Genomic DNA, 16234 nt, shown 5'->3' with positions numbered 1-16234 from the left:
TCAGCAGTCCACTTCTCGATCCTGCACCGCGGCTAGCCATGCCAACGGCAGCGTCAGCCCAACGCCGTCCTGACGTCTTGCGCGCAGAGCTGGGCGACGTACGCGCTCTCATCTCGCTGCTGCGTCCCATCTCCTTTGCGGCGGTCGCCAACTTCTCCATCAGCAATGCCGGTATTCGTGTCACGACTGAGCTCGCACGCTCTCTTCAGGCAGTTGCTTACGTGTCCGAGGGGCTATTCAAATCCTTTGTCTTCAATCCGCCCGAGTCAGCGCAAGACAGTGCGGAGGACGACGAAGTAGAAGAGGAAGGGCACGAAGCATCCATCGACTTTGACATCAGTCTCCTCACCCTCCTCGAATGCTTGACGATCTTCAGCGGCGTGGCCACGGGGTCCACGCATGGTTCAGGCAGACCGCCTGCAGCTACAGCCGGAGTTTCGACCAATGGTCTTCACCCACTCCGCGACGAAGCTGCTCAGCGTCTTGGTGGCCTGCCCGGCGCCCCCTCGGCCGTCTCCCTCCGCCTACAATGGCGAGGGCCCGGCGTTCCACTGGTCCTCCTTCTCAGCCCCGAGGCCAACGCAACTTCACGCTGTGAGCTCTCCACCTTCGAGTCGGCGATCCCACTCGGCTTCGAGTACCACCACGACGAGACACAAGCTCAGGCTATCATGAGTAGCGAGCACCTGGCCGACGCCATGCAGGGGATAGACGTCAAGGCGTGCGAGAAGGTGCAGCTCCTTTTTACGAATAGCTACGAGCCATCAGCGGGCGCAGTAGGAGACAGATCAGCGGCGTCAAAAAGTCGAGTCGGTGTGCGCGCATCGCAGCCCACCTCATCCGCCCGCACCAACGCCTCTTCTGCGTCCTCCGCCCCTTCCTTGCCCCCCGGCCAAGCAATGTTCAAACTCACTTGGGATGGAGGTCCCAATGGCGGATCTTCAGACGTCGAGTTCCCGTACAACACTGCAAGCACCACCTCCGCGACTGGGAGCGTGCTGGAGAAGTTCACATGCGAACGTCACACAAGTCACTGGTATCGCTGGGCGCACGTGTACCACTTGGTCAAGGGGCTACAGGCTAGCGTGAGGTGTAGCTTGAGGGTGGCGAGGAAGAGGGGCTTGTTGAGTGTGCAATTGATGATGCCCAAGGGGACGGGGGGCGCTGAGGATGCTGGTGCGAATAGGCAACAGAGAAGGGCAGGCAGGAACGGCGCAGGAGGGATGGCAGGGGAAGCATCGCATGGCTTCCTTGACTTCTTGGTGAGCACTGGCAGAATGAGAGGAGGACGAAGATGCGTTCGTGCTGACATCGCTCCGCGCTTCTCTCAGATCGCCCCACTGGATGAGGACTCCACGTTCCCGTCGACATACTACGCCGAGTCTGATTCAGGCGATGAGAACGAGGACGACGAGACGGCAGACAGAAGCGACGAAGGCGAAGGCCTAGTGGCCAGCGGCAGGCGCAAGCGCAAGCAGAAACAGACGCCAGACAGTGATGACGAGAGCAGAGCACCGAGCGCGAGCCGTCGTCAGCGGAGCCAAAGTCGCAGCCGCAGTCGCAGTCGTAGCCGTGTCGAGAATGGTGAAGAGCAAGAAGATGAGAGCGCTTCTCGCCATGGCAACGCCAGCAACAAATCGCGTCGCGTCATCTCGAGGCAAGGCTCGATTGATTCTCTCGACGAGGAGTTTGATGGATGAGCGATCGGCTGCGGACGATACATTACAGAAACGGGGCTAGGGACAGCGAGATAAGACTACAAGCCCGCCTCAAGGGGCCATTGTACTTGTACGACCAACAAAACCAGCATCCGCTCATTACCACCTGGCATGCAATATGATCCATCATTCTCGGCGTGGAATTAGCGCAGCGTCTCTTTCAGCCACGCCTCTACCTGCTTCCAGTAGCCCTCCGGGTCATGCCGTACGATCGCGCAGTGCTGCGCATTCCTCCAGCGGACCAGACGAACCGCATCCGGCTCAGTGCCGTCCTTCGACGAGGACTCTGCTGACTTCTCCTCGCTGCTGCCGCCGCCTTCCGCATCAATCGGCTCAATGCTCGGGTCTAGCTCTCTCGCATGCGCCTCTACATCCCTCCATGGTACCAGCGCGTCGCTCTGCGAGTAGAGGTAGAGGCGCGGTGGTACGCCTTCCACCTTCTTGCCTTCCTTCTCAGTCCCATCATCCAATTCCCAACTCGTCGGTGCATTCAGCCCCTCCCTCACCCTCCTTGCCCTCGTCTTTCTACCTCGCACCTTGGTCACCCAGAAACGCGCTAGCAGCATCACCACGTAGATGACGGCGCGTGCCAGCCGCCTAACGACGTGGCGGACGAGCCAGGGCTGAGTAGCTGGATTTCCCAAGGGAAGGGTAAAGGCATCACTCCCCGTCCAGGCTGAGCCGAGCGAGGGGGAGGAGTCCAGAACCAATGCGCGCGTGGCCAAGTGCTCCGCAAGGCCTGCCGTCACCGTACTGCTGCGCTTCAGCTGGTCGAGCAAGGTGCACAGGTTCGAGGCTCCTCCGTCTGAGAAAGAGTGGATAATCATCCCCCTCGGTGCTGGTGCCAACGGCTTGGGCTTTTCTTCCCCAGCTTCCGCAACAGTAGCCCGTACATCGCCGTCCAGGGTGATATCCTCCTTCTTTCCCTCGACCTTGCGCATCTCTGCGCGCATCTTTTCTCGGCCTTCCATACGTCCCGCTTCCTCCCCAAGGACGGAGCAGAGCTTCGCGATGCTCCCATCGTGATCGCGGAAGTAGCCCTTGGAAGTGGAGAGGAGTACAAGGACTGTTGCCGAGGGGAACAGAGTGCTGTATGGCTGAGCGTATTTCTGTACGAGACGCAGCGGGGCGTTCATCCAGCCAAAGATGAGGATGATGCGGGGAGGGGCGGTCGGACTGGTGAGGGTGAGGGCGCCCGAGGGGGGCTTAGCATTCTTGGGCTGAGGTTGGGGACGGTAGATATGGAGTGAGGGTGTGAGCGGATTGAGGATGAAAGGCGAGGAGGAGGAAGCGTCGTCCTTGTTGGAAGAGGACGCCGCCTGTTGCTGAGGCTGCGAAGTTGTCGCCATGGTCGCGCGACGTGGAGGCAGGTGGTTGGAGCTCTGGATGTAGATTGGTTTCCTTATCGATGGTTTGGGTAACAGTAATGCGCCCAGCTGACGTCTGAGCATACAAGAAAGCTCCTTGAGATATTGCTTGCTTGCATAGGAAAAGAAGGCAATGCTCCTTCGAAGCTCGCTCGGTCCACCGGCATTTGGCCCTGACCCCACGCGACGCCCCAAGTTGAAAGCAACGCGAGCGATCGACTCGAAGGCGGACTGAGAGAATTGGCTGCAGGCCTTTGCTGCAAGGCGGACTGGCGTCGAGATGTCCAAAACAACGGTCCTAGCAGCTTCAATAACATCCCTTCATCTCTCACGCACTCATTCAGCAATGCCCGATGGCGGCGCTACTCAATTCATGTAGCTCATCTTCGTCATCATCTAGCTACTCGCATGGCGCGAGGGCAAAGACGCCGCTAAGGGCGAGAAAGATCTTGAGGGCCATGGACGCTGGGTTTGAGAGGAGTAGGAGAAAGGCTGAAGAGGAGGCTCAGAAGGAGGGAAAGGGCAAAGAGAGGGCGTCAGATTGCGGAGAGAAGGAGACGAAGCAACAGCCGAATATTGTAGAGCCTCCCAAGGAGGAGGCGAATACAGTTTCAACGGCGCCACCTCTGAAACGCCGCCCATCCTCACGGCCGCGGCAAGCTTACCTAGCCAAGCTGGCTGCTCAGCAAAAGGATGGAGAGCACGACGCCAACGGCGCCGAACCGTCTCGTGATGCTCACGACGTCTCTGCGAAGGCATCAACATCCTCGACGATGCGTCCACCACCTGTATCCCTCTTCTCCTCTCGCTCGAAAGACCAGTTGACCGCCCTCACAAGCAAGACTGCCCTGGCCGACTCTCGCAATCCTATCACTCACTCTACCACAGGGCACGGCACGATGCACTACAATTCCTCGTCGACGGGCCACCAGGTAGCCAACCGCGTAGGTGTGGCCACCCCCTCTGGCGCACCAGAGGGTTGGTGGGCTACTCGCACTCGCAAACTCAGGCACCAACTACTGACGGACCATGCCAAGCAGTCGGACCTCTTTCGGGGCTGTAAAGTGTACATCAATGGGTACACGGGCGAGTCCGTTGGGAACAAGGACCTGATGCGACTCATCACCCTGCATGGCGGTGAGGTCCATTTTCTTCCTCACGGCGGTACTACGCATGTGATCAGCGAGATGCAATTGAGCGCAAAGAAGCGCGAGGAGATGCTTCAGCTCAAGGCGGGAAGAGTAAAGCGCTTTGTGCGGGTGGAGTGGGTGTTGGATTCAATTGAGGCTGGCAAGAGGAAGCCGGAGCACCTCTACTCGCACGGGACAGAGACGCAAAGGGGAATTGGAGAGATGATGGGTGGGATTACGAAGCCGGTCAAAGGAACGACGCCCTTTGTGGCTTCTGCTGGGCAGCAGGCCAAGCTGGCCTCGTCAGGTGCGGCGGCTACTACGGTGACGTCGAGTAGTGGCCTCAGCGCTGCGACGGGCGATTGGAGGAAGTTGGCGAGAAGAGAGGCGGCTAGTATCGCCAAGGCACCGTCTAGAGGATGCTCAGGTTGAGCATCGCATTGTCTGCACCCTGCACTGTATTCTAGTTGCTCCAAGCATCGTCGTAATCTACACGCTTAACGAGGCGGCTCTCGTCTCTCTCTGGCCCTGCACTCGTAAGCGTGGCGCGGGGGCGGCGTGGCCTCTGCGCTGCCGCCCATTTCTCCACTCTTCTCGCGACTCGGCTGAGATGGCGGGCGCGGGGAAGCCGCCGCGAGCCGGATGGCCGGGCGTTGACGGCGGGCGAGGCATCTTGTCATCGAGGTGCTAATCAGTTGAGGCGGCGAGTGTCTCAGCCACTCATCCTCTTCACTTTGTCCTCTATATTACCACGCACCCCTACCACCGATTAGACTAACCCTACAACCACATCATCCCCACCGGCCACAGCCGCCATGTCGTCATCGCCACCCGACTCGACACCGGTGATTCCCAATCGCCTGCCGGTGTTGCCACTTCCTTATCCTTTGGTGCTGCATCCCTCGCTGCTCCTGTCCATCCCCTTGTCCTACGCCCATTCGCTGTCCCTCCTCAAAGCAGCCTTGCAGGCGACGGACAACAAGCCGGCTAGCGATGACTCGACATCGTCGCCACCTCTAGACGCCTCGAAGCCCATCCTAGTGGCGTGCATCCCGACTCTCAAACCTCAGCCACCCAGCACAAAGGCAATCAACAATAGCGACAAGGATGGATCGTCAACACCAACGACGCCTTCGGTCAAGGTCAACGATCTCCACGAATGGGGCGTTGTAGCTCGCCTGATGCGCATGACCCGCCAACCAGCCACCGAGACTTGCATCCTTACAGTCACAGGCCTCGCACGCATCCGCGTCGATCGTTGGCTCTCTATGCGCGCACCTCTGACCAGCACAGCACTCGATCAAGCACGCAACATCACCGTGCCCGACGTACCCGTACCACTGGCAGCTTGCACTACCTTTAGCGATGATGCAGTCTACCCTGGTGCTGGCAGCGGGCCCACTTCGCATCGAGAGCATATTCATGCTCTGCGAGTCAATGCAATGGAGCTCCTCGACGCAATCATGAGCTTGCACACCACCACCGGATCGGCAGCTGTCTTTGGATCCACGGCAATCCCGCTCATGCCACCTGCCCTCATTCGCAAGATCCGCACCTTTGTGCGTGAAGCTCGCGACTCGCAAGCTCCACAGCTCGCAGACGTCCTCGTTGGTTCGCTGGGGGGCGCCTGCGAGTGGGCAGATCGCCTCGCCATCCTGTCAGAGTACGAACAGTGGGAGCGTGTACGTCATTCGGCGCGCGTCCTCTCCATTGGTGCAGCTCGTGTCCGACTGGCCAGGGATCTACTCACATCCCTGGCTGCCCCGCTCAATGATAGCGCAAAGGAGACGCTCATCCGCTCTCAGCTCGAGGCATTGCTCGCTCAGTTGGCCGCTCTCAATCCAAACATCTCCGCAAAGATCACCACCAGTTCAGGATCATTCTCGATCAACGGCTCCTCGTCCGACAACAAGCCCGGTAGTGGAGTTGGCGGCATCATTCGCATTCGCGCGCCCAATGGCAAGCCTTCGTCATCAGGCGACAATGGTCCCCGCCCACTAGTCAGGAGCGGCGGCAATCCCTTCCGTAGCATTACTGGCGGTGGGCCCCCGACCGGCAGAGGCGCCCCGGGCGGTGGTGGCAACGATGACAACTCAGAGGAAGAAGATGAAGTCGCCGAGCTGACACGCAAGCTCGAGGCTGCGCAGCTCACCCCGGAGGCGCGCAAAGTCTGCGACCGAGAGCTCAAGCGCCTCGCACGTATCCCGCCACAGAGCGTTGAGCGTGGCGTCCTCATCTCGTACCTTGAAGTGATGGCGGACCTGCCGTGGGACAGGGTTTCGGCTGATTTGAACAAAGTCAAGGTACCTGAGCGAAACAAGCAGGCCGCTCAGCAGGACGGTACCGCCCGCGTCACAGGCCACGACACCCTCACGGAGTCTGCCTCGCGTCAGGGGGCCTCAGACGAAGGCATCGTAGCACGTGCTCGTCGTATTTTAGACGAGGATCACTTCGGCATGGAAAAGGTCAAGAAGCGTCTCGTAGAGTACTTGGCCGTCTTGGAGCTCAAGGAGGCTCAGGCGCGCGAGAAGATCGAAAAGGAAGAGCAGGCTAAGCAGCAAGCTGGCGAGCAGGTCGACAAGTCGATCAAGACGATCAGGCCTGCACACGAGGATGCCGCTGGCACCGAGATGCAGTCAGAGGGCGGAGAAGAAGAGAATGCTACTCCTGGCTCCTCCAACCCGGAGGCAGACATGATTCGCAAGGTTCGCCGAGCTACTTCCAGCGACAAGGGCCCCATTCTCCTTCTAGTCGGCCCTCCGGGCACCGGCAAGACCTCAATCGCCCGCTCCCTCGCCACTGCCCTGCGTCGCCCCTTTACACGCCTGTCTCTGGGCGGTGTCCGCGACGAAGCCTCTCTGCGTGGTCACCGCCGCACGTATGTCGGCGCCCTGCCCGGCGAGATCGTCAGCTCCCTCCGCAAGGTAGGCGTGTCGGACCCTGTCCTCCTACTAGACGAGGTCGACAAGCTGGGAAGCGGCAACGGGCTTCATGGTGACCCCTCGGCCGCAATGCTCGAAGTACTCGACCCAGAGCAGAACAACAGCTTCACGGACCATTACATCGGCTGCCCCATCGACCTCTCCCGCGTCCTCTTCATCGCCACGGCAAACACGCTCGATACCATTCCGCCACCGCTGCTGGACAGGACTGAGGTGATCCAGATCTCGGGGTACACGCACGATGAGAAGGTGCACATCGCCAAGAGCTACCTGGTGCCCAAGGCGATCAAGGCCGTCGGGCTCAAGAGCGAGGATGTGCAGCTCGGCGACGACGTGCTGCTCAAGATCGCCATGTCCTACACGCGCGAAGCAGGCGTGCGCTCACTAGAGCGCTGCGTCGCCACGGTGGTGCGAGGGAAAGCTGTCGAGTATGCAGAGCATCGCAAGGGGCAGCGCGACTCGTACTCTCCCGTCGTAAAGGTGGAAGACCTGCGCACCTACCTCGGCTTGGAGACCTACGAGCCAGAGGTCGCGCAAAGGAAGGCCAGGCCGGGGACGGCTACTGGTCTGGCATACCAAGGGTCGGGAAGTGGCGGGTTGCTCTTTATTGAGACGTTGCTGCTTCCGCCCGGCAACGGCAGCCTCAAGCTCACCGGCTCCCTCGGCGACGTCATCCGCGAATCGGCGCAGCTTGCCCTCTCCTGGGTACAAGCTCACGCCCACCATCTCGCCATCACCAGCAGCGCTGACGCGCCGTTCCCAAAGAACGACGTACATGCCCACCTACCTGGCGGGGCGATACCAAAGGACGGCCCGTCAGCTGGACTGGCAATCGCCTGCGCCTTCGCCTCCCTCTACACGCGCACGCCCATCCCGCCTACGGTAGCAATGACGGGGGAGCTCTCTCTACGGGGTTTGGTGCTGCCAATTGGCGGTGTGAAGGAAAAAACCCTTGGAGCTCATCGAGCCGGTATCAAGCTGTGTATCCTCCCCGCTCGTAACCGTAAGGATGTAGAGCACGATGTGCCCGAGAACGTCAAGGCGGAGATGGAGTTCAGGTACGTGGAAAACGTCTGGCAGGCCCTGCAAGAGGTGTTGGGCTTCCCGGCTGACGAGATCTGGGGTGGAGAGGATGGGGGAGAGGGCAAAGGGTTGGATGGAGAGAGGAGAAGGAGGTGGATCGAGCAGGGCGAGATGGGGAGGTTGTGAGCTTCGCCCGCTCTCATCGCTTCGCTTGCGAAAAGGTGGAGAGGATGCACCAGATGCTGTGAATGCCGCGCCCGCATTGAAATCAAAGCGGCAAACCGCATGCGCTCCGAGTGGCTGTGCCTTAGTGGCTGTGCCTTGGTGGCTGTGCCTTCGTGACCATCGGCCTTGGCGTGCGTAGGCTGCGCGCGGCTATTGAGTGGTGAAGCTGCTCACGCCGCTCGACGAGATGAGCGGGAGCTGTTGCGTTATGACCATCAACAACATCTGCTCTTTCATCCACGTAGCTACGACGACTTGCAAAGAAAATCGAAAATCTATTCGTATATCTTGCGAAAAGCAGCAACCGGAGAAGCCACGTAGCAACGCAAAGCCGCCATCAGGCGGCGCCTCTGGTGGCTCACGGCACAAGAGGCAAGCGGCGACGCGTCGAGCCTGGCAGTCCGTCCAGGCGAGGAAGCGAAAGAGGCAGCAGCCCCCCTCTCAGCCAAGTCTGAGCCAGCACACAAAGAGCCATGGCTAGCAATTTCCCTTCACCTCCCTCACTACCAACCACCAAGGACGCCGTAGCCTGCCTCTTCGCTACAAAGGCCTAGCATACAGCCGGCAGCTCGTCGTCCTTCCTCCACCACACCCTTCTCTACGCCCCTCCTCAAGATCAAGTTGCTCAGCGCCACCACGCCCACTCTCGCTCAGCGCTGCGTAGCTGCCCCACACCACAGCCCGCCTGCGCCTGCCTCCATCAAGACAGTCGCGCGTCACTACGCCACACTCGTCGGCATCGCACAGCATCAGCCTCGCCCACCTCGCCACGATTAGCCTCACCAAGCTTAGATCTCTTCCTGCTTCAACCGCTACCTCCTCATGGCTGCCCAAGATGCCACGCGCATCCTCTGGGAACTACCTGACGGACCGATCGTACCACTTCGCTCGCACCAAGCCCTTTCCACCCGTTGCTGAGCCTGTCTCAGAAGAGGTCAAGACACGCGCCAGGGGTGGCAACGTGGCAGACAAGGACAAATGGCTCAAGAGCTTGGAAGCAGAAGACTATGAAAAGAGCCTCTTAAAGGTGCTCATCGAGGAACTCGAGAAGGAGGTCGGCTTAGGCAAGAAGCTGCTTCCAACAGATCGAGAGCTTGTCGTCGCCGCCTTCACCATCGCTCGAGGGGCTTGGAGGATGGCCAAGACCCACTACAAGGGACCACGCAAGAGCAGCTACACGACCAACGCCGCCGACGCATGCTCTTCTTCCTCATCGCAACCCTCGTCTTCCGCCCCATCGCCCTTTTCAGCCAAGTCTGCTACTGGCCGTCCCGTTCTGAAGTACGGCTCCTTTGGGCGATTCGGCTCGGAGATGAAGCACAAGACCAGCACGCAGTACGACTTTACCCCGGAGGTCACAGCACTGATGAAGCAAACGACGCCAAAGGGACAGCCCTTCGAGGTGGTCATGGAGTGGAAGGACGGATGCGGTAGCGCCGGTCATTACCGAGGCAAAGTCGGACTTCCCCGGCACTGTAATGTGAAGCACGTCGATTCAAAGTGATAGATCAAAAGGAGGAAGCTCAAGGAGCTACATACTCGAGCTCAAGAGACCAGATAGGGGCAAAGGAGGGTTCTGAGCGCAGGCTAGTCTAGCCGAGCCAAAGCTCAACAGGCACAAGTTCTTGGAGTCTACTCGCCGGACCTTCGAAACCTGCGACGCAGTCTATGCTGTCGGCCGCGCAGGCTATGCTTGTGACAAGGCGACTATGGGTAAGTCGAGCTGAGTTGGCGTGTGTCATGGACGCAGTACACTGACGTCTCGCCATCATCGCAGTCGACTTCCTCGAGGGCTTGCTCTGCTGGTTCGTCTATGGCTACGACGATGAAGACGGCAAGCCGGCCTATCACAAATACTGGGCCCCAGACGTTGTCGCGATGTGCAGAGGCGACATGACGCCTGTAGGTCGTCTGATCGAGGATATGGAGGCAGGCCACGCTCAACGACTTTTCGAAGGGCTTGCCAGTCTTGTCCTTGCGGGTATGCCAGTCCAACGTTACAAGTTCTTGCGCGGTCTGGGAGAGGCTGCCGTTTGGATGGAGGCGGCTGGCAGCACCACGACGACAGCCACCACCATCACCCCCTCCGCCATCGTCAGCAACCCCTCCAGCGGCGGCAGTGAGAGCTGGATCGAGCCCTTCGAGCTTCCCGGCAGCGAGATCAAGGCGAACATCATCAAGAAGCACCTGTTCTTTGATGTCGCGCACTCGGACGCAGCGATTGCCTCAAACCCGAGCAGCCTCTCTGTACAGTCGTCTACTGAGGGCATTCAGCCCAGCAGCAAGTCTGTCCAGAGCAGTAAGGCCAACCAGGGGCAAGGTCGCAGCAAAAGGGCGCCCGAGGAGGCAGAAGCGTCGACGTCGCAGAGCAAGAAGCACAAGGGCACCTTCAAGCGCAAGAAGAGGGACTGGTGCTGCTTGTGCCTAAGCCGCTGCGGTGCGTACGATAGCGCAGCTTGAACACGCCGTCGTCAGGGTACTGATTTTTCATCCTTCCTCCCCTCCTTCTCACCGCAGTCGAGGCCGTCAAGAGGGGCGAGCGCGTGCCGAGACAGCCTGGCGAGCCGTGGAAGAAGTGGTCGAGCAGCCACTACAGTGAGCACCACGCTGGCCACAAGGACTGCCCAGGGGAGGCGTGGGACGAGTGTGACGGTGAGAGGTTCGCAGACGTAGACAAGGAAGACCCCGAGGCGGTCGACCACCACCTCACCCACCACCACAGCTCGAAGGAGTGATAGGTGTTTTCGATTTCAGAGTTAGAGTCGAGAGAATCAAATCTTTTTCTTCTTCTTCATCGTCACCACTTTCTAGTCTGCGCCGCTCTGAAGTCTGCGCCGTCGTACCTCAAACAGCTCGAGCAGTCTTGCGCGACAGCTCGACGCCACCTCACTTTCAAGGCAGCGAAGATGAGTCCTCCCCTCCATCGTTTGACCCTTCAAAGGTATGAGCGTGGGGCAGCCACGTCAGTCTGGGCCAAGCGTGGGCGCTTGCGAGCTGCATTTCCTGCTGCCTGCTTGAGCGTAGCGTCATTTGGATGAACGGCTATGGTGTTGCCGGCGGCTGTCTTGAGAGATGGGCTGAGTGAGGGCGTGCCGTTGGCCGTAGCGTGCTTGAGCGGAGCAGGGCCTGCTGCTTGCTTAGGATGAGCGTCGAAAGGAGGCGTGCTTGCTGTGTTGCCAGAGGTGCTGTTCGTCTGCTTGCGGGATGACGAACCCGCACGGCTAGTAGTCTTGCTTGAGACATTGCTAGCTTGCTTGCCAGGACGCTTGGAAGAGGGGCAGACATTGCTGGTAGCCTCGCAAAGAGCGCTGGTTGCCTGGTTGATTGAGGATGTGCTTGTGCCCGTGCGAGGGGCGCTGGTTGCCTGGTTGATTGAGGATGTGCTCGTGCGCATGCGAGGGGCGCTGCTTGCTTGCTTCGAGGAAGGCATGAACGACGACGCGGCACTGCTGGTAGCGCCGTGAGGTTTAGCCGTAGCACGGCTAGTCTGCTTGAGAGAAGCGTTGGCCGACGATGCGACATTGACTTGAGTCCTAACTTGCTTCTTGTGAGGAGTCGGCGAGGACACTGCCTTGGCGTGCTTGCCTGCCGCCTGATTGCGAAGCTTCGAAGACGACGCCGTCTCTCCTTCATGCTCGTCCGGCTCGTAGAAGTATGTCAGCGCCGAGTTCAGCTTCCTCTTGCGTGTGCGCTCCGGCTCTGCCTTGCGGGGAGCGGACGACTCTGACAGCCCGGCCATGTAGTTGCTTACTGCATTTTCGAGATGGTTGTCCGACGACGAGGGCGCGTTGCCCTTGCACTTGCGAGAAGGAGCGAACGAGGACGAGGCGGCGGCATCGCTGGTTGCCGTTCCCTTGAGAGGCATCGAAGATGGTCCAGCCTCTGACTCGTCCTCTGATGCCTCGTAGAAGCACGCCAAGGCCGCATCCATCCTCTCATCGGCCTCAGCTTTAGCGTACGACTCCTTGCGCTTCTCACGCTTCTCATTTGCATTGCGGGCGTTGTAACGGCTCTGCTTGGCTAGGTATTCCTCGTAGGCGTTTTCGTCTGCTTTGATCCTGCGATCAGTGCGAGCCATCAGGTCAGAAGCAGTCTGTGAGCCACACACAGACGCCAGTGCAGTCACTTCGCCCTCCTCTCCTTATCCTCAGTTCTCTGCCTCTTCCTCATTGCTTTGCATTCTCTGCAGACAGCGGGGACGGCGAGCAAGGAGATTTCAGTGATGCGCTTCAGCCTGAGCTCTCATACACTCACTCAGAGTCAGGGTCCGCGGTGATGCGCGCATATTCTGCACGCCCACGAGCACTCTTTCGCTCCAACATGACTTTGTACCTTCTGAAAGCGAAACGTTGAGCGATGTGAGCGTGAGTCAGCGAGCCAAGCTCCATCACGCACGCACTCACTCAGGCTCTTCCTTCTTGAGTCGAGCGCGTTCTTTGTTCCTAGCGGTATTCGTCCTGTCCTGCTGAGCCCTGTGCCCCCTGCGTTTGACGAGCGCGTGGGTGTGAGCAATGGGTAGCGGCCAAGGATCACGTCGCGCACTCACTCTGGGCACTCCCTCTGACGACGAGCGTACTCAGTTTACCTGGCGACGGGGGTCTGTCGACGTAGGGGACACTGTCAGCTCGCTAGAACACCGGCTAGTCTGGACGCTCAAGAACTCACAACGCTCATGGGAGCACGCTTCGGTCCTGTCAACCATCAACAGACACCACAAGTTAGCTGATGTATGCGTCATGGTCGGCACTGAAGGTCTTCTCACCATGCGTGCCGCCCAGGCTGAAACGCTTCTCGAAGAAGGTTTCAACAGCCCTTGGCGTCCTGGTGCTGGTAGGGAAGGCAGCGTAGAACTCCTCGGTGATGAAAGTCTTTGTGGGCATGAGCAGGGCGCCGCTCACCTTGTGGTTGTCGACGTGCTTCTGGGCGCTTTTGTCGACCTGAGCGACCTCTCGCTCGGTCCAAAAATTAGCGGGCATCTTGCTGATGATGATGAAAGTTGTGTAGAGATGGGCGAGTGGTGGTAAAGACGGAGAAAAGCTGAGCGCCGCTCGAGCCAGTCGAGGTTGAGTAGCTGGGCGAGCTCGGCTCCCGTTGCTGAGCCAGACGAGCTAGCCTGCTCCGCTTTCCGGCTTCGACGCGTACCTGTGCCTGGCTCATCAGAGCTTCCCTCCGAGCAATCACCAGCCCACCTCTCAGCTCAACAATCTCATGCCTATGCCTCACTGATCAGCCCTCAGCCGCCACGAACCAGTAAAGATGTTTCGATTAGTGACGATGTGTGTGAAGACTGCTCGCGCCCTGATCGTGACGCCGTTCAGTCGAGGACGATGATATCGTCGCCGTTAGCAGCCGCCTCGCCCGTGCGGCGCTTCTTTGCCACAACATCCTCGCCATTGCCCCCGCTGGCGTCGCCGTTGCTCTTCCTCTTCTTCAGCACCTCCTCTGCTTCGTCCTCGCCCTTGCGTTTCTTCGACGGTGCAGTGCCGGCAGCGGCGGCCGAGTCCACGATCTCGAATCCGTCGTCCTCCTCGACGGCAGGGGCAGCCTTGCCGTTCGAGGTAGCGACGACCTCTTCCCCATCGGACTCTTCCTTCTTCTCGGTCTTGGGTTTGGCTTTGATAGCAGGCAGCCTCTCGAAGGGCGGCAAGCTGACTCCCATCTTCTCGCCCTCCCGCACAACAACGATGAGCTGTACGGTCTGCCTGACTCCATCCTCGTCAACGAGCGCCAGGAACTTGCCCTCATCCACGCCCAGACTGGCCAAGGACCTCTCGTGATTGTCATCAAAGTCCGGGTCTGCCAGCAACCGATTGCCCTCATAGACGCCGAGCTCCTCGTCCTCGTCTAGACCTAGTCCACCCTCACTACGAGGCTGGCGGACGAGGGTGATGACTTGGCCTAGGGTCGCGGATGAGGTGCTGCTCGAAGGGCCAGTGAGGATGAGAGGCACGTACACGTCGCTGCAGACCGAGCAGCTCGGGTTCGGCTTGGGCGGAGCGGTGCCCGAGAGGACGTGTCGTGTGCTCTTGCCTAGCATGACGTCGTGGGCGTGCGAGGGGCCAAAGGCTGCGGCAGCGCTACCACTACTGCTGCTATCATCGCCTCTGCCCGCAAGCAAGTGCAGAGCTTGCAAGACAAGCGCTCCTGCAATGATCGCATTCGTGCTCGCGATGGCCGGAATGATGTTGCCCGCCATCTGCTTGACATCGAAGCGCGTCTTGGTCTCGATTGCGTGGACGATAGAGCGCAGGTTGGAAGATGAGGTCACAAAATCCAAGGCGTCAGAGTCGTCCTTGTCGAAGCTCAAGGCGGTACTGCTGCCCGCGGCTCGTTTGGCCAGAGCGTCGAGTGAGGTCGTGAACATCTCGACCGTCTCCTTGAGACTTAGCTGGCGTTGGTCTCGCAGCGTCTGGGTAGTAGTGGCCGGTGCAGCAGTGGATGTCGCCGCGGCTGGAGCAGGGGCTGCCGCTGTGGACTTCAAGGCTTCGGCGTAGGCCAACGGCGTCGGTCGCTTGCGGTTTCGCCACATCTCGTCCATGCCCAACAGGCGGTCCACGTCAGCTTTGAACACCTTGTCGAAGACTCGTTGCGCTGCGCCTGGTGTAGCGAGAGTAGAGCGGAGGGCACGCATCTCGCCGGCTTCTTTGCGAAGTGCGTTGATCTCATCGGCTGCGAGCGAAGGGAGAGAGGGACTCGTCAGTACATGATGGAAAAGCTTCCACTGAAGCATTGACGGCGCTCACAATTCCCTCCATCAGCTTCGGCCTTGTCTAGCTCAGCCGTCTCCGTCTCATCGTCTTCGCCAAAGAGCTGGGTGAAGAGCCATGTCTTTGCCCACACAACGCAGTGAATGGGCGTCGATGGCGTGGATCGAATAGTGCAAACGGGAAAGGTCTTCTGAACGGGCTTCTCAGTGCAGTCGTAGCATGCCATGGCATCCTGCGCAGGCACGTAAGTCGTTGTGAGTCATCTCCTTGCAATCAGCGTCTCATCTCTCGCACACCGCCTGTCTCACCTTGACGATTGGCTGTACCTGGCCCAAAAAGCCCGTCGTGCCGCTCTCTACAAGGGATACGCCAGTCGCGATACACATCCTGTTGACCCAACGTCGCGCATCGAGATTATCCAGCGCATTCAAGACGACGTCGAAGCTCTCTGTGTGCAAGGACGAGAAGCGGTCAACGTCAGTCCTACTCGCGCAGAGTGTATGCTACTGTAGCTTCGCCGTACTCACGAAAGAAGTCGTACCCAAACATCTTTCCATCCTTGACATTGCCATGATGAGCCACAATCTTTGCCTCTGGCTCAAAGCTGCCGGCCACGCTCGCAGCAACGATGCTCTTGCTCTTCTTGATGTGCGATCGATTGAAGAGGAACTGCCGGTTCAAGTTGGACAGATCAATTGTGTCCAGGTCGATGACCTCTATATGGCGGAAACCAAAGAGGACCAGGTCTTTGATGACTTCGCACCCTATGCCACCTGCTCCCACGAGGAGCACGCGAGATGACGAGACGTGGGAGGCGAAGAAGGAGGCGCCTAGCACTTGAGAGGCAAAGGCGTTGCGTGCTGGGATGCTTGGGGTTGGGGCTGGCATGCCGGCCCCTCGCGCGCTGGTGGTAGCAGCGGATGACATGCTTCGATGGTGTGGAAAGGTAGCTGATGAGGTTTGCGGTGGCCTCTGATTGGATGGGACGGCAGCGAGGCAAGGGACAAAGAGAAGGTGAATGGCAGCGCGAACAAGGAAGTCGAGTCGTCCGCCGCGCGGCTTCAAACAGAGGCACGGGCCAACGATTTGCGACCTTGGCTCACTCAATGGCACACGACCACC

At 59.4% G+C, this 16234-nt stretch overlaps 5 protein-coding genes across 5 annotated transcripts; 2 read left to right on the top strand and 3 right to left on the bottom strand.

Moving 5' to 3' along the window:
- Positions 1 to 38: 38 nt before the first annotated feature.
- Positions 39 to 1700, top strand: BDZ90DRAFT_260323 (hypothetical protein; the record flags this gene model as incomplete). Its single annotated transcript, XM_025508243.1, has 2 exons — positions 39 to 1262; positions 1332 to 1700. 2 exons carry the CDS (start codon positions 39 to 41, stop codon positions 1698 to 1700), a joined length of 1593 nt encoding a protein of 530 aa, XP_025362447.1.
- BDZ90DRAFT_232219 (hypothetical protein) lies at positions 1661 to 3198 on the bottom strand. Its single transcript, XM_025506173.1, has one exon. The coding sequence runs from the start codon at positions 3065 to 3067 to the stop codon at positions 1862 to 1864; it is 1206 nt and encodes a 401-aa protein (XP_025362446.1). The 5' UTR covers positions 3068 to 3198; the 3' UTR covers positions 1661 to 1861.
- Positions 3199 to 3385: 187 nt separating this feature from the next.
- On the top strand, positions 3386 to 11140 carry BDZ90DRAFT_274665 (ATP-dependent protease La; the record flags this gene model as incomplete). Its single annotated transcript, XM_025508847.1, has 7 exons — positions 3386 to 4522; positions 4683 to 4751; positions 5026 to 8362; positions 9111 to 9880; positions 10092 to 10118; positions 10183 to 10842; positions 10923 to 11140. The coding sequence occupies exons 1-7, from the start codon at positions 3439 to 3441 to the stop codon at positions 11138 to 11140; spliced, it is 6165 nt and encodes a 2054-aa protein (XP_025362445.1). The 5' UTR covers positions 3386 to 3438.
- On the bottom strand, positions 10915 to 12789 carry BDZ90DRAFT_173195 (hypothetical protein). The gene is made up of 2 exons (XM_025503707.1): positions 12660 to 12789; positions 10915 to 12588 (listed from the first exon to the last, which is right to left on the bottom strand). The coding sequence occupies exon 2, from the start codon at positions 12481 to 12483 to the stop codon at positions 11341 to 11343; it is 1143 nt and encodes a 380-aa protein (XP_025362444.1). The 5' UTR covers positions 12484 to 12588; positions 12660 to 12789; the 3' UTR covers positions 10915 to 11340.
- A 1278-nt stretch (positions 12790 to 14067) lies between these two features.
- BDZ90DRAFT_210207 (hypothetical protein) lies at positions 14068 to 15976 on the bottom strand (the record flags this gene model as incomplete). Its single annotated transcript, XM_025504066.1, has 4 exons — positions 14068 to 15074; positions 15149 to 15344; positions 15421 to 15556; positions 15636 to 15976. Coding segments are annotated over 4 exons (1680 nt in total), but the record flags the coding sequence as incomplete, so codon positions are not given.
- Positions 15977 to 16234: the final 258 nt, after the last annotated feature.

Source organism: Jaminaea rosea (genome assembly GCF_003144245.1).
Source record: "Jaminaea rosea strain MCA 5214 unplaced genomic scaffold BDZ90scaffold_6, whole genome shotgun sequence".
In the NCBI taxonomy this organism is placed as follows: domain Eukaryota; kingdom Fungi; phylum Basidiomycota; class Exobasidiomycetes; order Microstromatales; genus Jaminaea; species Jaminaea rosea.
This window is presented reverse-complemented; position numbering and strand designations above follow the sequence as displayed.